The sequence below is a fragment of the Lynx rufus genome, unplaced genomic scaffold, assembly GCF_022079265.1.
Source record: "Lynx rufus isolate CCGP_SWC_20201006 ecotype Redwood Valley unplaced genomic scaffold, mLynRuf1.p SCAF_26, whole genome shotgun sequence".
Lineage (NCBI taxonomy): Eukaryota > Metazoa > Chordata > Mammalia > Carnivora > Felidae > Lynx > Lynx rufus.
In genome coordinates this window covers 4,045,768-4,064,668 of record NW_025814841.1, presented here as the reverse complement: position 1 = coordinate 4,064,668, position 18,901 = coordinate 4,045,768, and the positions used below count along the sequence as shown (strand labels likewise).

Sequence of the window (18,901 nt, the reverse complement as noted above, 5' to 3'; positions counted from 1 at the left end):
CCAGACCAGCAAGAGAGTGCTTCTGCTTTTAAGGGTTGCCTATTAGGTAGGTTGGACCCACCCAGGATAATCTCCTTTTGGATTACAGCCAACTGATTACAGACCCTAATTACACTTATAAAATTCCTTTTGCCATATAACATAGTCATGGGAGTTTATATCCAGATATATTTACAGGTCCCAAAGATACATAAGCAGAAATAGGTTGTTTACCTCAGGGGGCAGGGATCATGGAGTCCGTGTTAGAAGCCTACGTATACACACACTGCCACCTGACCATTTTGCACTCTTTAGACCACTGAACCAACAGGTGAAAAACAGGTTAATCTATTGACTTTACTGACGGCTCCCAATTGCCAAGGGAAATTGCTGCTTTGGTGGAAGCAAGGACTATGTTTGGAACGCAGGAGACTTTTCCAGGTTCTCCTCCATGCCCAAGATTAATGGAAAGCTACAGGAACCAAAAAAGTCAGAGTGATTGAGGACCCAGACCTTTTGGGAAGGAGGATTTGGATCTACTTCACCAGGTAAAGAACCCAGAGCTGTGAGCTCTGGCTGTGGTCAAGGAATATGTGGAATGGGTAGTTAAAGGCAGAAGCTATAGATCTCAACTATGACCTTGTGAACAATGACAGAAACCAAGACTGTGGTAGCTTTGGATATTTTCTTTTTGTTCTATGCATGTTTATTTATATGGGCTAATCCTTTTCTCCCTTTCTCTCCTTCCCATTTTTATTTTATATAAAAGTTGGTGGAGGTCAACTTTACAATGTAATCTTCAGTTAAGAAAATATTCAGTGGGACCATGACTGAATTTGAGGAGGAATTAATATATCCAGCAATGGATTCACTGACTGTTGTGCTTTGTGTTTTCTCATTTGGGGGAAGAGCAAGCACTTCACCTATTAGGATAGCTCTACCATGCTAGGCTAAAATACAGAGTTAGTTGCTTTGTTGTTGGGCAGGAATTAGATTGTGTGTAAAAGGGTGCAAATGGAAGCCAAATACTCAAAAGGGTCAATTAAGCTACTTATCCATTTATTGCTGCGGAGCTCTAAATTCATTCTTCAGTACCTACTCTGTGACAATGGACTGGACTCTCTTTCTCCTTTAGAATGAGCCTATCAATGGGGCACCTGGGTGCTCAGTCAGTTGAACATCCAACCCTTGATTTCGGCTCAGGTTGTGATCCCAGGGTTGTGGGATCGAGTCCTATGTTGGGCTCTGCTCGGAGTGTGGAGCCAGGTTGGGAATCTCTCTCCCTCTCTCTCTCTCTCTCTCTCTCTCCCTCTCCCCTGCTTGCACTCTCAAAAAGGAAAAAGAAAAAAAAAAAAAAGAATGACCCCGTTAAGTAGAGCATACTGGAGGAACATCTCGGAAGAAAGAATCTGGTCTTCCTGGTTTCAGAGTGCTGCCATTTGCATTTTCTTGCTCGTGTCAGTAGGGTGTGTGTCTATCTGGTGGTGCCTTGCTCCAGTTGCATATCCAGAATGCAGTCCTTTACCTTGCAGTCCCAGCCCAAGAGGCCTAATTATCTTGCTGCAGTTGAGAGGGACACCACAGAGTCCTTGCTTCTGCTGTGGCAGCGCCCCTGACTCCCCAGTGTGCCCATCCATAAGTCTTGGCTTGCTTGCCCCTACAGAGTTGTTCCTGTAGCCTTTCCAATGTGAACAAAGTCTGCCCTGGTTTTGCACCTGCAAAAATGTCCCAACTCCCTTGACAACCTGCTCACTAGCCTTGGCTTGCTTGTGTCCTCGGGGATCATTTCCTGTTTGTCAGGTAATTCTAAACCAGCTCAGGCCCAGGAAACCCAGCAGAGTTTCTCACCATCCAGTGCTTTGCAAGCGCACCTTCTTCAAGAAGTCTGAATGTCAGAGGGGACCCTCTTCCAAGCCTGTCCTTCCTTGGCTACTCTCTCTCAGCCTTCAGGTACTGTTTAGGATTCCCATAATGCATTTACTTAATCTTCTCCTGGTTAAATTTGCTCTCTGTTCTGTCTCCGGGTTGGACTTAGACTTGACAGGTGTGACTTACCTGGTTGGAGTTGGGGACAAGGAAGGGAGCATGAGTGGTGCTTTCTCTCTCTCCTCTTGGGGGACAAGCTGCTCACAGAGAGCATGACTTCAGCCCCATTTCTCCTTGCTGTGTTGTACAAGGACAGGCTGTCAGAGAGCCTCGGTTCAGTGCTGTCTGTGGCTGGATAGGTATATCTGTATGCCTCTGAGGCTTGGTTTAAGGAAGGCCTCTTTCCCACAGACACAGAAGTCTCATTCTCTAATTTCAGCCTTACTACTACTAAGGATAGTATTTCATGCTCCGCTTACCTTGTATATTTATGAATTAGTTTAAAACCTGGGTGGGAAGGAGGTTAATGTGAATCACTTTAACAAAAGCATCTTGTTGCTTTTTTGACATGCCGAGTGTGAATTAGTTTTATTATTTTCTAGCCTTGAATAGAACAAGCCTAACATCACAATTAACATATAGTGAAACTCAATATAAACACAAAATCTTGTAATATCTGATGTCAGAAAATATACTGGGGACAACTTTCAAATCATCCATCTTTTGTACTGTTAGGCCTTCTACCGTAAGCAGATTTTATCTAAGTCTCCTGGTCAGTCTTCCTCTTTTATGCTTTTCACAGTGAGTTGAATACTTTTTTTATAAATATTACGTAACAATGTTTTCTATTAAAGGTATAAACATTTTCAAGAACCTATACAACATATGGAAGGATCACAAAGTGCTTTTTCCTAAAGGTGACATCAATTTTCATAGAAACAAGATTTCAACATCATGATAGCTGATGGGCAAATGACCTATAGACTTCAGGGACTGGATCACAGATTCTGTGTCATCAGGGAAGTTTTCAGTTGCAGTGAGTAACAGACCTGAGAGTGGCTTAAAAAATAAAGGAAATTTATTGGTTCACCCAATGGGAAACTAGAGAGGTACATGTAGCTAGGGGTCGGAACTGATCTAGAATCTCCTGTAACATGACTTAAGACCTAGTTTCTTTTCTTTCAATTTTTATTGTCCTCTCTTTGGTGTTGGCTCCATTTTGGAAAAACTTCCTTTCCCCAACTCATGATCTTAAATTGGCTTTGAGGAGGGCTGTGAATTACACAAATCCTAATTTGTGAAACAGCAGAGAGAGAATCTTTGTCACTATACACAGAAAAAAAAAAATTAGCTTTTAAGAGTGACTCTGACTGGACCAGTTTAGGTAATTGTGTCAATTCCAAACATTCATTATGAACAGAGATTGCACATTCAGATTGGTTCTGCTAATCAGGGCCATCTTCTGGGGCAGGTGAGGCCAATTCCGTCTAAATCTCAAAGGTGAAAACGGAGGGAGTGGGGAGGTTCTGACAAGAAATTCCAGCTACTAGTCTCAGAAGGAAGAAAAACAGATGCCAAGCAGCCAATAAGAGGTATTCATGACAGGTACTTTCACAGTCTGTTTCTTATTCACTCATTTGAAAAGAAATGCAAGACTCAACCCAAAGTAACCCAAAACCTCACATATTTTCTGCATGTTAAATAACACATTTTTACAAAAGACAAAGGTTAAATAAATCATTTCACGGTATTTTATTTCTGTAAGCAATTTTATAATCACCAAAGAGGCCTTGCTATTGAAGGGGTAATTATACTCTACCTGGAGGATTTTACATTCGGTAATGTGTCCACATTCAAAAGACAAACCTTGCTCTGGTGCCTCATGAACTCGAACATATTTTTTAGTCGGTACCCTTTTTCTAGTATGGTGTTTAAAAAACATGACTTTCTAAAATTGCCATATTACAAAAGCACATAAGGAAACATAATATAACCTTTTCACAAGGCATGGCACCCAACACAATCTTGGGTTCACATTCTACCATATGTTCGTTCTCTGATGCAGAGCTCCGACAAGTTTTGTTTTGGCCCGTATCTTAATCTTCAAGCATTCTTACAATCATGTTCTGGCTTTCCCTTGGCCAACCTCCCCCCTACCTGCACCCCTTCCTAGACTCCCAGCACTTTCTTTCAAGCTAAAGTTCTCTACCTTTCCTTTATCTGCTGAAATCCAAGAGCGAGCCTAGAATGAAATGGATACTTGCAATTTGCCCCACCCTGATTAGCTGCTTGCAATCTGTCTTCAGCCTCTACAATTTGAATCTGCTGAAAGTTATCAGTGACACTCATCTTCAACCTACTAGAATATTTACGCCGTTGATAACCCCTTCCCTCAGAGTTTGCTCCTCTTATCTGATTGGTCTTCTTCTGTCACCCCTAAGATGTAGCCGGGTCTCTCTGTTCTGAGACTCACTTCTCTTTTATCCATCACATAAAACCCAAACACATTTAGAGAGACTCTGAAAGTTCTCATGTTCTGGTCCCAATCTTTCAGCTGTCTCTTCCATTTCTTCCTTTTATTACCACATTGACAACACACTGCTCAAGAGAGGTCACCTATGCTTTCTTTTTTCCCCTGTGGTTCCCTTTGAAATCTCTACCTTCAAGGCCAAGCTTCAAGTTTTCCCTTCCATGAAGCCTGCTCTAGTCGTCCCCCCCCCCCCCAAGCTATAAACTACCTCCAACTCCCATCAACCAGGTCCACGCTACCCACCAGGTCTTCACTAGGTATTTGTGAAAGCTTCCTAACTAGTTAGTAACCCTGTTTCTTGTCTGTCTCCTAATCGTTTCTTTAAAAAAATTTTTTTTAATGTTTATTTTTGAGAGAGAGAGAGCGCGAGAGCCAGCAGGGGAGGGGAAGAGAGAGAGAGAGAGAGAGAGAGAGAGAGAGAGAGAGAGAGAGACACAGAATCTGAAGCAGGATCTGAGCTGTCAGCACAGAGCCTGACGTGGGGCTTGAACCCATGAGCTGTGAGATCATGACCTGAGCTGAAGTCGGACACTCAACCGACTGAGCCACCCAGGCGCCCCTCCTAATTGTTTCTTCATACAATCACTAGAATGATCTCCCCCACAATCTAAACCCCTGACCATGGGTTAGAAGATCTGGCCCATGCTAATGTTTTTTGGCCCAGGGACACTGCTAAACACTTTACATGGATTAATCCATTTAATCTGATCAATAATCCTATGAGCTACATACTTTTAATAGCCTCATTTGTAGATGCTGTTGACCCACCAAATTCCTTTTACAGGGTTGGTGCACCCATATCCCAGCTGTTAACAGCTGTCCCCTCCCCTTCACCTTATTTTGGAGGATTGCTCTCGACTGAGGAAAGGGACCTAGCCTCCCCTCTTCTGCCTGATGTAAGAACATAATAGCCCAGGCTCTCACCTCAGGGCAGGACAACCTCTGTGGTCCAACACATAGTGCATTGTCCCATAGGGTCAGGGTGATGATAAACTTCTTCCTCATCTTCTAGAGTCTCTTAAGAGCACTCTCTCAATAAATCACTAGCCCAAGCATCCTATATCCTCCTTATCCACAAAGGAACAAATCAAATCACCATTTTACATATGAGAAAACTTGAGACAGAGAGGTGAACTATTGGCCTGAGGCCAAACAGCAAAGGGGAAAGCTGAAATTTGAAGCCAATCCTGCATTTCTTTTCCACCACACAGTATGGGCCACCCTAACCTCACTCCTTCCCTCCAGCCAAATTAATTCCTGCCTCAGGGCCTTTGTATTTCCTATTTTCTCTGCCTAGAAGACTGTTTCCTCTATCTCATAGTGGTTTGCTTTCCTCACTTTCAAAATGTTTCAAACACTACCCTTCAAAAGAGATCCTTCCTTACTCTAACCATCCTAAGATAGCAACACTATTCCCAACTGTTTTAGTTCTATTTATAGCATTTAATATCTGAAACTATACTATGCATATATTTGTTTTCTGTCACTCACACTAAAATGAAAATTCCCTGAGGGCAGGAATGTTGTCTGGGTTATTCCCTGCTGTGTCTTCAGTGCTTGGTAACATACCTGGCACAGAGCAAGAACTCAGTTACGATTTGTTGTTGAATGAGTTCTCTTTTCTCAGAACTCTTAGAGGGCCTTGTAGAAATCTTGCCCGTTCATCTAGGGTTGGAGTTATTTAACACTTATTTATTTATTCTGCAAACTTATATGCTCTTAGAAGACAGAAATTATGTTTTATTAATTTGGGGGTACACAAGAAGCATTCAAATAATGGCACTACCTCTAAAATTCCAAACAGCAACTGCAGCCAGTATTTTGTATAGGGACTAACGTCAGGAATTCAGATGAATTATAGTAGTAAACCCAGAAGGATGAAAAATACATCACATTTAATTTATAAAGTATTTCTGTGCATGTTACAAGAGATTATAGTAAATACAATTACTTACTGTTCCACATTTTTAGAACAATGCCATTTTCAAAATATAAAAAATAGACCTATCTTCAAAGAACCATTTAAATATGGCTTTGAAAACCACAATGTTTTATTTACAACTAGATGGAAGTGCAACAGCATTCATAGAAGTTTATGATAAATAAAAATATTATTCTGGCATCCTTTGGGGATAGGCTTTTATAGATATTTATAATGACTCATAAAAGTTAAATCAATAATGGCCATTAGTGTAATCTGTATTTAAACCTGAATATGAGCAACTAATCTAGACTAATCGTTTATTTGGGATCTGGACCCATACATCTCATAGTTGAAATAAGAAGTTAAAGTTTCCCATTTCCACACAGTTTCTCAACATACAGATCCCAATCATTCCAGTATGTGTGTGAGGTGATCTATTAGTGATTTATAGCCAATTAGTGACTTATAGCCAAATATTCTAAATAAGGGCAGACACAGCTGCATCTGAGTTCAGATTTTGTTAAGTTTAAGAAACACCAAGTACCAATGTCAAAAAATATAATAACTGGATCCACAATTACATTTTAAACTATGGAAGAGCCCCCAGGGAAAAAATTAATGACAGAATGACAACAAATATATTTCTCAAATGAAGAGAAGGATATACGTCTCAAATTTCCCTAGTTAGCACATTCCAACTGAATTTAAACTAACGCACATTTACGGTGGTGGTGTTTTTTTTTCCTCTCACCAAAATTTCTCAATTCAAAAATGGTCTGGATTTAAGCAACAATTTTTCCAGCAAATCCTGAAAGTTTAATTTACTCTTGAAACAACGACAATTCTTTTCAGAAGCCATTTTCTTGCTATTGCACACAGATTGATTTTAAAGCCGATCCAGGCAAATGAGTTCACAAAAAGAAGCACATTCATCTAATCCATTTAGCAAATGCTGTGATCAGCTTCTACTTGAACACTAAAATAGAGAAATTTGTGAAATTCTCCACTTGACGTCAGTTTTACTGTCATGTTGATGGGAGCCATTTCTGGCAGAGGTAGCCAAGTCCCAAACATATGGGGAAGGCAAAGAGCAAAACAACATTGCAAAGTTTTAGCAGTTCTTTGACTTCTAATGATTATACACCAATTTCCATTATGAACCATGTTGCTGTGCAGCATTCTTCTGAGGTTTATACCTCAAACACAAAGGAGCAACTGCTGCATTAAGCAGACGAATTGAGATGATCTTCTTCTAGCTTACTTTTTTTTCCTCTCTGAGGTCAAGTAGAAAATGTGAGACATTTTCATATACCACAAAAGTAATACAGCAGGCTGGGGTCACTCTAATCAAATTGGGGGCAATTCCTTTGTAAAATCCACCGATGCCTTCTTTCCTTTAAAAGGAAACATAGATAAATGCTTAATTTCCTACATAGCTGGCCTGAAGACACAAACGCTTAATTGACATATGGCATGGAACCAGCAGTCAAACCTCCCTGTGACTGTAGTCCATGTTTTCAACATCCTGAAGCAAGGTAGTTTATGAGCCATTTTACATTCCTTCCGTGGACTGACTCGGGAAGAGAGGGTAGGGACACTTCAAAACTGAGAAGTGCTTTAATGATAATCTTTCAAATGTCTCTAAATGTATAAACATGCAAGAGTATTAACTGATCTAATATAGGCATTAACAATCTTACAGCTTAGATAAATGGCAGACAACACTAAATATAGCACCCACAAAATAAAACTTTATTTCCTTAATGCCTAGAGTAGGAACTTGTCACTTGGGTTCTCGATAAATATTGAGTGAACTAAATTTAAACATTCTAAATATTCTGCTCTGGCCTTTTAAAGAGAAACATGGGGATATCTACCTATAAACGTTTATCTACATGCTGAAGAACAAGAACCTCCTTAATACACAGAGACAAGTATTTGCAAGTTATTGTGCAAGTAGCAGCTTAATTGCATTAAACTACGTTTTTTTATGACTTCCTATATTCATTCAATGCCATTCAAGTATTTTATAACCACTAAATTTTATTAATTTGTCGCACAGATCTCATTGGATTTTTATAGCAACCCTGTCAGCCTAGATATTCTAAATTTACAAACGAAGAAATCAAGCCTCAGAGAGATTAAGTCTGTCTTTCTATATGTAGTAAATGGGAAATGGAAAAGCAGGGGCCACCAGCCGTGTTTTCACCACAGCACGCTGGCCTTTACTATAAAACTAACAGCAACAAGAGATTCTGAGATATGCAAGGTACCTCCTAAGAGCCATTCTGATATACCGCATGCTCTCACCTCCATGTCTTTGTGATTACATCCAACACGCCCTTGTAAAACATGTGTTGATCCTGAAGACGAGCTCTCACAACTTGATATGGGTATGTTGCCGCCACGGCAAATATTTTCGATAGTGCTGCAACAGATATATATTCTACTGTGCTCTAAAATGACAACACAAAACATTTATTTTTCCTTAAAACAGGATTTCTTTAAAAATACAGAAATAAAAATTATATAGGAAAACATGTAAATGGATCTTTAAGTGAAAAATATGGTTTCCCCCTCAACACAAGCTCTGTGCAAATAAGGGGTTTTATTATTAATATTTGTGTGTCATTTGCCCATAAAATATTTAACTATAAATTAAATTAGTGGTAGTCATCATCATAGCAACATTACCAAAGTAAACGTGATAAAATTGCATCTATTAAATGCCTACAAAAGTAAATGATATCTTTTTTTTTTATTTTTTTTTAACGTTTTTCATTTTTGAGAGAGAGAGAGCATTAGCGAGGGAAGGGCAGAGAGAGACAGAGACACAGAATCCAAAGCAGGTTCCGGGCTCTGAGCTGTCAGCACAGAGCCTGACGTGGGGCTCAAACTCACAAACCATGAGATCACAATCTGAACTGAAGTCAGATGATTAACCGACTGAGCCACCCAGACGCCCCAATGATATCCTTTTTTTTAAAGAACCATCTTACCAACTGGGCTTCTGGTAATCTATTGATATGCTGGTTGTATTTCAACTTCAACAATTCATATGCCATAAATTGAAGGGCACCATGTGATGTTCCAAACAGCCCAGGAATAAATCCCTAAAGGGAATGATGAAGGAGTATGAGGCAAGCTGAGGGCAAAGTACAAGTTAGTACCCGTCCCCCCATCCCCCGTTCCAGGTGGGACATGTGTGATATTCCTTGGACACTCCAGGCTTCCCAAAAACAAGAAAGGACAAACAACAAATGGTTAAACTGGTAAGAATCTCCACCAGTTTACCAGAAAAAGGCAATCCCATCAAAGGCCTAAAGTCCAAGAATCCCTACTGTCTTAATGTTAATGCCTTGCTGGAGGGAAATATAACCTTAGCTAGACAAGTCTTCAACATGTGAAAGTCTCTTTGGAAACTCCCTCTTGACTTTATCTCCCTGAACTCCATAAAATGGTCACCCCCCACAACCCCAATGCAGCTCTTCCTGCCCATGGGTCCTGTCCCCACACTTTAATAAAATCACCTTTTTGCACCAAAGACTTCTTGAAGAATTCTTTCTTGGCCATCAGCTCCAGACCCCATGAACCCCCCCATCACCCCAAGACTTCATCAGGGAACAATAAACACACACACACACACACACACACACACACACACACACAACAACTAAGCACCAAGCAAGTTCCCAAGGGACCACAGTTTCTAGGGAGGGTAGTAAGGAATGAGTGACTGTGATGTGGGACTTAGTGAATGGTTACTGTCCAAATTTTAGACAGGCCTTCTCGCACCCACCAGGGTCATGATAACATACCTTACGGTAAGGAGGATAAACAGATGAAAGTACAATTTCCATATTATATAAACCAGAATTTCAGTTTTCATTCAACTGCTTCTTGCCTGAGTCTGGTCCCTTTTTGGGACTGACTACAGGTTTTTCAGAACTCAGACAATAGAGCCAAGGGAAGTTACAGTGTTGGGTTATCCAAAATATATTGATAAGTCATTACCTTATACAATCCTCGCACACCTTCATACTTATATATTTTCAGAAGTGTATCAAACATTCCTTTATATTGTCGTTGTGAGGAGTTAACAACACCATTGTACTGTAACATAAGGCGAGTTTTTGTTACCCATAATGGGTTTGTAATGCAGAGGGTCATGGCTCCTAAAACCAAATTTAAATAAGATTACTCAGCATACAGGTACTTTGCCACTTGTGACAATCCAGATTAATGACAGTCCAGTAATATAAACAATGGGGTTGCCCAGGGGCTGTACCTACAACAGTGAGATCAAGTCTCTGAGGCACAGTCTTAGGGTTAAAGCGTAGCCATAGTTTTGGTGGTCAGAAAAAGTTCCTCAGTTAGTGGGAAGTAGATTAAAAGGGAGCTGGAAATGTGAAATGCTTTCCTTTTGAGGTGTTGAGGACAGCAGAGACATCCTGGCTCTTAACCAATACAGCCTGGAGTAGAGAAACAATGAAAGTCCCGGGAATCAGACTCTGACAGCAGATATAAACATTTAGGAGAAGGATATGGTATGACCCAGATGGGCTGATGATCAGGGGAAAAGGACCAGGAATCCAACATCTCAATAATCTCTGCATGTGCACGCATATCCACCCCGACTTTCCCACAGCCCTCCTCAAATCCATTCAAAGTAGCTACGCATCTCAAAAATTAAAGAACTATAAAATAAATTTTACATTCTTTACAGAAAGTGACAATTTTGTATATGTTAAGTTTTCCATTTGCTGAGTTTCCTCAATAGTCCGTTATTCATCATTTATTAAGTCCCATGGTAATTCAGGTCTGTGCTAGCAGCTAGGTATTCAAAATGAGATTTTTTTCGGACGAGAGCTATCAGTAAGTAAGGTGTCAAAGTATGAGTTATAAAGACATGAGTCCTACTTTGCTTCTCTCTTTGAAATATTACACATCCATGAGGCAGTTAAACAAGGGTACCAAACTGTCTAATTTAAAAACTGAAATTATACTTTAACTGAAGAAAATATACCAAATTATCTTAAACTATCAGGAAGTCGTAACTTTTCTAAATTTTACTTCCTTTGTGATAACTAAAATTCTTGCAATCTGTCCAGAGTAACCAATAAGAACAGTTGCTTTCTAAGATATTCCATGTGATAACTGATTAGATAGATAAGCATAATTAAACTCTACTGTTCAAAGGGGGGAAAAGGCAAATAGAACAAAAACCAAAAGTGAAAATCAAGTTAGAAGTTAATGTTTTAGGGGCACCTGGGTGGCTCAGTTGGTTAAGAGTCTGACTTTGGCTCAGGTCATGATCTTGCAGTTTGTGGGTATGAGCCCCACATCGGGCTCTGTACTGACAGCTCGGAGAGTGGAGCCTGCTTCGGATTCTGTGTCTCCCTCTCTCTCTGCCTGTCCTCTGCATGCACTCTCTCTCTCAAAAATAAAAAAGTTGATGTTTTATATTTCACACACTGCCTTACCAGCTTCAGCAGCCGAGACGAGGTATTCTGTTGCCTCTAAACGATCAGCTCTTCCTTCTGTCTTGTATGATTTGATGGCATTGTAACTAAAAGAATTAAACATGAGCAGTTTGATAAATATTTGAATAGGTATCACAAAGCAGTAAAGTCTGTTTGAAAATGTGTGTAATTTAACAGCAGTACCCCAAAAGTAAACGTCCATGCCCAAGGCAAGCACAGTTTCAAGAGTGGATTTGCTGGAAATGGTTTACCGTAAGAGTTTGCCACCCCTTCCTGCAAATGTATATGGGTAGCACTACACAGGCAAAATATTTTCATCATGTACTCATCAATTAAGAAAAACAATAGGAAAACTGGGAGGGGGAAGGCTGTAGCAGTGGTGAGGCAACTGGGCACACAAGACAAAACGATATGTTCAGGGACTATGGAGCAGACTACAAGGACCATAAGCAGAACACAAGTAATCATAATAAAGACAACACAGACGGGTGTCATAAGAGATTGAGAAACTACGGCTGAGATCACAGAAGGCTTGTGTGGGAGGTGGCACTGGCCGGGCATGGAGATGGGTAGTTTCAACAGGGAAACAGATGAACATGAGCAAAGGTTATAATAAGGGTGGAGGGAGAAGATGTAAAATTGAATCACACCTGAGTGGCACACTGACATTTGGGCTTTACTTGGCAGAAAATCGAGAGACCACCCAATGTTTCTCAGCAGAGAAGTCGAATCAGCCTATTCTCTCTAGCTCCAATTTCCATTTTCCTCTGGGAAGACTTCAGCTACAAAAAGCCTTCCAAACTCTACCAATACCATTCTAACATGAAACAAGCATACTTTTATAAGAAATTCTCATTACACACACCTTACGTTCATAGGGCTTGTCCTTAGAAACTCTCTTTTTTAAAAATTTTTTTTTTTCAACGTTTATTTATTTTTGGGACAGAGAGAGACAGAGCATGAACAGGGGAGGGGCAGAGAGAGAGGGAGACACAGAATTGGAAACAGGCTCCAGGCTCTGAGCCATCAGCCCAGAGCCTGACGCGGGGCTCGAACTCATGGACCGCGAGATCGTGACCTGGCTGAAGTCGGACGCTTAACCGACTGCGCCACCCAGGCGCCCCATAGAAACTCTCTTTAGAGAGCCTACCCAACTCCAAATTCATAAAAGAAGAAATTTTGTATGTATAGTTTCACATCTAGGTTTGTCTTAGAACTGAAGAAAAATACATTTTTTAACCATACGAAGGTTAAATTTTACTTTGCATTCACTTAAAAATATCTTCAGGTTGTGGTTTGCATACTGCCATAAAATTATTGGAGGGAAAGTAGAATATGTAACACAAAAGAGAAAAAGGCCGATAGACCAGGTATTGATGTTCTCTTAAAAATGCCATGTATTAAAACAAAGAAAAGCCTCTCCATTCCTGGATTCAGTTTCAAATTATTAGAGGCATCTGTGGAATGCCCACACTCGGGCACACTCACTAAGCTCAATGGACCTGTCACGGGTGCTTTCAGTGGCTTCTGCAATGGACATGAGGATGGTGAGGAGACCTGACAGGTGAGGGAGGAAGGAAATGATGGAGGAGGGAAGATGATGGTGCAGATCAAGTTAAGAGGCAAGATGGGATGTGCCTCAAACTCTTTTAGCCAGGCACTGGCTTTTTACTTTCTGTTCCCAAGAGGCAGCTCCCTTGGTATGTGTTCTTGGTATGGGGACCCCAAGGCCTGTCCTCCTTGGCTTTCTTACTTCATCAGGAATCCGAAGTATCTTGGTAAGGCATCTTCCTGAACTCAACTCACAGAAGTGGCTTCTGTAGGTAAGAGCATTTCTCCATCTCACCCTTTCACGTTCTTCCTATTAAGAACTTCCTTCCAGACCAAATGCCTCTGATAATAGCTGACAGAGAATGAAATAAACATTGTGCTCTTTCTGACCCTTCCCATTCAAAGAAACTGATTAAAGGACTCATCTTGCTTCATCAACTGAAATGTAAAATCACTAAAAACAAAGTTTCTTTTTAATACTGTAAAATCTCCCAGATCTACTCACAAGAAAAAGTAGAGTCCCCAGGATAAACCTGCACCCCACACATTTGGGGTTACTCCTTGGTAAAGTCCCCGTAGTCCATCAAGTTTCCAAATGGTAGTCAAGCAATGCACAATTCCTTTATATTTTGGTCTCAGTTCCAATCCATCACTCACTGCAGTAAAGGCACAAAATTAGGTGAGAGGAAAGTTCTAGCCCCGAATCACATATAAACATAGACATCACACAGTCATATTAAGGAGGTAAATTCAGAAGAAAACTCTTTTTAACGTTTATTTATTTATTTAGAGAGAGGGGGTGGGAGAGAATCCCAAGCAGGCTCTGCGTTCTCAGCGCAGAGCCCCATGAGGGGCTCGACCTCCCGAACTGTGAGATCATGACCTAAGACAAAATCAAGAGTCAAATTCAAGACGCATAACCAACTGAGCCACCCAGGCACCCCTGGACTGAACTTCTCTACTGACAGTCACGGCTCCTCTCAAGGTGGCCCTCCCTCAATGACTTTCTCCCTTTGACCTTTGGCCCTTCAGGTGGCAACAGCCCAAGCTCTTTCTAGCTCCAGAATATTGCAGTATTCCCAGTGGTTCTGCTATAATCTCATATCTTTGTAAATAGTCTTTTCAAGCACCCCCATGCCCCAGAATTATCTTATTTTGAATGTGCCTTCTGTTTCCTACATGGAAATGGAATGAAAGAGAATGTCAAATTTATAATCTAGATAATATTTTTATAAAACTGGTATTTTACTATATATAGTTTTGCATACTGCTTTTTTCTTCACTCAAGAGTATATTGTGAGAGTTCCTGTTATTAAATAGGCCTCCAAAAGATTTTTAAAAATGATATGATGGTTTTCCCTCTCATAGATATCCTATCATTTGGTTAATCATTCCCCTAGTTGACCTGAAAGTTGTTCTCACTTTTTTACTATTAAGAGGTCTCTAGTGAATATGCTGTATAACATTTCATACAAACTGCTATATCCTTAGAATTAACTATTAGAATGGGCATTAATATGGGTCAAAAGTTACACATACATACTGAAACCGCCCTCTAGAAAGCTTATACAAATAACAGTCCTCTAGCCACGTAAAAGTATGCCCAGTTCACTGTCCCCTTTGCTGCTACTTCATTGTGCATAATGGAGTCTGGCTGAGAATCACTGTTTGCCATTACCAGGGAAAGGGAGAAAAGCCAATTTCTTTCATCATTAACCTGATAATGTTACACCATGAAATGAGATTAAAGTACATGAGGCTTTGTCAGGAGACCTGGGTTTGAGATCTAACTTCCCTAATTAGCTACACGATTTTAATCTTTCTGAGTTATAGCATCCTCATTAAAAAAAAAAAAAAAAAAATGGGGATAAATATCCCCTAACTCACAGGTTGTTGAGAAGTTTATACAAATTTAAAAGCAAGTAACAGAGGGACTAGCTCTCAGGAAATGTTTGGCTGTGTATTTCATAATCTTTCTGATGCTTCCCTTGAATTTCACTTCTTTCAGTCTTCTGATAATTTTTTTCCTAAGTACCTTTCCATTTCCTTTAAATAATAAAGTCACAACATAATTTCTCTCTGGAGGTAAAAAGCAAAACCATGAAAAAACCATCTTTGCCTTTTCATAGGTATGAACCACTGATTTCTTCATTATTTTGACAAGTCACTTAATTTGTAAGACTTTTTAGTCTCAGTAATAGGCAACACTATTCTGTACCTTATACTTACCCCGATACTATAATCTTATCTACCCTAGTTAGGGACAAATCTTTAAACATGAAAAACATTCATTTGTACGCATATTATTTTATTTAAAAAAACTATTTATTGACTCCTTATATTGCCAGGCAAAGGGGCAATATAAACTTAAGTAGGACACAAATCCTGACCCTGAGGTCAGATACAGTCTTCAAGACAAAACAGAGCAGCAACAGCACGGCAAAGTTATGAGCACTATGGTAAATGAAGTGCTACAGGATTACAGAAGAAACACAAATAAATGTTCTGTACAGAAGGAACCGGGGACATGCAGTCGAGTGACGGGGAAAATGAGAGAGAAGACGTTAGCATAGAGCCTTGAAGATTGATGAGAAACTTGTCTTTGGGGAAAGGAGAGAAAGGTTTATCTCTAGACAAGCGCAAGAGCTGGTATAAATCCAAGGAAGCACCACAGTGCCTGGCACCGTTCGGGAGAACATTAGGGACTTGGTATAGCTACAGTATACAGCTGGTGGAGAGAAGGGATGGTAGGAAATTTGGCTGGAAAGTAGGGCAAGAACCTGTTACAGTCTGAACTGTGTCCCTCCCAATCCACTGAAATCTGATTTGGGTCTCCACCCCACTACTGCAAGTGCCCCAAAGAGCACTTGGGGAGTCCTCTCTTTCTCACCAACCATTTAGTAGCACTTACGACTGTCTACCTCCTAAACATACTTTTGTCGGCTACTTTTACACCACACTCTCCTGATTTTCTTCTCTTTTTTCTCGGGCCACCAAATTTCCTTTGCAGCCCCCTTCCACTGCAACTTAACATTGTGACCCTGAGTCAGTTACTTGATTCCTCTGTGGCTGAGTTAGCTCATCCACAAAATGGGAAAAATAACAGAACCTATCTCTAAAAATTACAATGGGTTAATAAATATAAAGCCATTAAAATCATGCCTAGCAAACATTCAGGAAGTATTAGTTTAAGCTACTGGGTCTTGCAATACTACATGTACATAGGCAAATCAACTATTTTGATTCATCTTCCTAAATTTTCCTTTTCTATCACCACTTCACACTTTATTATGACAAAGTTCTTTGACTCCTAGATCTTTAATTTTGTCTTCCCATCTAATCTCAATTATCTTACCTGTCAATCTTGGCCACACTGGTCTCCTAAGACTTTCCCCGAAATGGGAAGGTTACCGATCTTTTCAGACACCATGAATCCCCTTTCTTCATGCACAATCTTCTTCACAGCACAATCTTAAACTCACCAAGCCAACAGTATTCCTCCATGATCATTTCAACTGTCACCTCTTCTCCTAGACAAAACCCTAGAGACACCGAGTCATACAAGCCTACAGCCATGTCCAAAATTCTTCTCTTCATGTTCAAGCCACTGTCTACTTGGAATTCTTAGAAGTAGAATGGTGAATGGTTAAGAGTCAAAGGGTTCTAGAATTAGACTGCCTGGGCTCAAATCCCACAGCTACCATTATAAACTTGTGACTTCAGCAAGTTAGTCAACTTCTATTATTTTCATTTGTATAACAGGGATAATAGATTCACAGGGTTGTTCAGAGTAGTAAATCAGAGAATTTACTAAAAACTTTAAGTTCATTGCCTTGCTCTTAGTAAATGCTCAATGAATGTTACTTGTTATAATTTTTATTTGTGCACACTTCACAAACTCCATGGAAGTTACATGCCTTTCTGGGTTTTCTTCTAGGGAGTATACTCCATAATTTTCACTGACTCTCCTTCATAGAATGGCTTCTTTCCAGCTATCAAATTATCAGTCTTTCTACGTGGAACCTCAAGATCTAATGGGACCCATACAGATGGCCATCAGCAATCTATAATTTTCTTGACAGTCTACTCATATTTGGATTTATTCCATTTTGCTCTTGATTTCATGTTGTCTAGAATTATCTTTTATGTGACTAAGACTCAAGGCTATAATTTACACTGTAAGTTCCCTGAGGACAAGAACTTTAAGTACTTTGTATTCCATACAGCGGTCGACAAATATTAAAAGAACAATACGTATTACTGTTCTGACTCTTGAAGATGAACCACTTCTGCAGACCTAATTCTCAAGGCAGAACTTGCAGCAGTAAGAAAACCAAACGTCAGAAAACAGTTTCCCAGTAGTTATCAAGACCTTCTCTGAAACTATCTCCTCCAGAATTTACTGTTGAGTTTAACTTCTCAAGTACTTTGCAAAAACTCAGATTCACTTAACTCAATGCACTTAATTCAAGAAACGTAAATTTAAAACACAGTATTTGGATTCGAGCTAACTATTCCTTCATAGGATCTTGTACCACACTATAAAACACCAAAAACCTTCAAGAGAATCCTATCCCAAACCTATTCCTAAGCACCTGCTGAAGATTACGCCCTACTCTAAGCAACGGTTCCGCAACTGCCAAACACGTGGCTACCTTAAGATTTCAAAGTACCTCCAAGGGTGAATGATTTGCACGTGTGAGGTCTAAGCCCTAAAACGTGACAATCTTTTTCTTATTTTACAAATCAGGCGTTGAGTCCCGCATCGTACCCAATATGAACTTGTCTCAGGCTTTTCTACCCCTGCTCTCCATCCCTTAGATTCCGGGAGCGGGACGACGGCGGCCCGATCCCTTTCCCACGCTCCCCTTCCTCAAACCTAGCTCCAGGTGAGCCAGAACAGCATTTTCTTTAACGCTCGCCTGGTAGAATGAAGGAGGCAGGGGGGAGCAAGGCTTCCTTTTGCGCTTTTATCACCCAGTTCGGGATACCGGCAAGGATAAGGAGCCCGGGGTCTGAGTGGCCTCTTACCGGCGAAGCGGATCTTCACGAGGTCAAGCGGGTGCAGCGCGAGGTTGGACAGAACCCCGCCGCTCACACCCGCTACCAGATTCTCGTACCGGACGTGGCGGAATATCGTGCTCCACACCGACGACCCTGATCCCGACTGGCCCTGACCCGTCATAGTCCCAGGGCTCGCTGATACCACGCCCAGGGCCGCGGAGGTGGGCCGGGATGCAGTGACCGCCACCTTGGCGACGGTCGCCCCTTAGGAGCAGAAACCTCAGGGGGAGGCTAGCCCACTTCCGGGACGGGCGCAAGTACGTGGTAACTAAGCGGAGAGACCCCAACGCAGAGCTAGCGTGAGAGGGGCAGGGCAGCACGTCACGCCAGCGGAGAGAGCGAAGGAGGCGGGGCGCCGTCCTCCGCCAAGTCCCCGCCCCGCCCCGCCCCCATCCGCTGCCGTTTCTGGCCGAGGGACGTGGACGCGGGAGTACGGCAGAGAAACCGCCTCGGACCAACCTTTGTCAGCAAAACTACGGCGCGCCGCAGGGTGCTGCGGAGGGG

At 41.1% G+C, this 18,901-nt stretch overlaps 1 protein-coding gene across 1 annotated transcript; it reads right to left on the bottom strand.

Moving 5' to 3' along the window:
• Window positions 1-4,870: 4,870 nt before the first annotated feature.
• On the bottom strand, window positions 4,871-18,810 carry SLC25A32 (solute carrier family 25 member 32). The gene is made up of 7 exons (XM_047088943.1): window positions 18,365-18,810; window positions 13,839-13,989; window positions 11,783-11,868; window positions 10,314-10,474; window positions 9,299-9,412; window positions 8,610-8,755; window positions 4,871-7,693 (listed from the first exon to the last, which is right to left on the bottom strand). The coding sequence occupies exons 1-7, from the start codon at window positions 18,516-18,518 to the stop codon at window positions 7,552-7,554; spliced, it is 954 nt and encodes a 317-aa protein (XP_046944899.1). The 5' UTR covers window positions 18,519-18,810; the 3' UTR covers window positions 4,871-7,551.
• Between the last annotated feature and the right edge of the window lie 91 nt (window positions 18,811-18,901).

What these genes read in the sequence shown, in the direction of transcription:
- SLC25A32 (XM_047088943.1), bottom strand. Translation starts at nt 18,518, where the DNA reads ATGACGGGTCAGGGCCAGTCGGGATCAGGGTCGTCGGTGTGGAGCACG. An exon ending in CGTGAAGATCCGCTTCGCCG is followed by an intron (nt 13,990 to 18,364) that starts GTAAGAGGCCAC and finishes CCTTTACTGCAG; the next exon opens with TGAGTGATGGATTGGAACTG. An exon ending in GATTACCAGAAGCCCAGTTG is followed by an intron (nt 8,756 to 9,298) that starts GTAAGATGGTTC and finishes TTGTCATTTTAG; the next exon opens with AGCACAGTAGAATATATATC.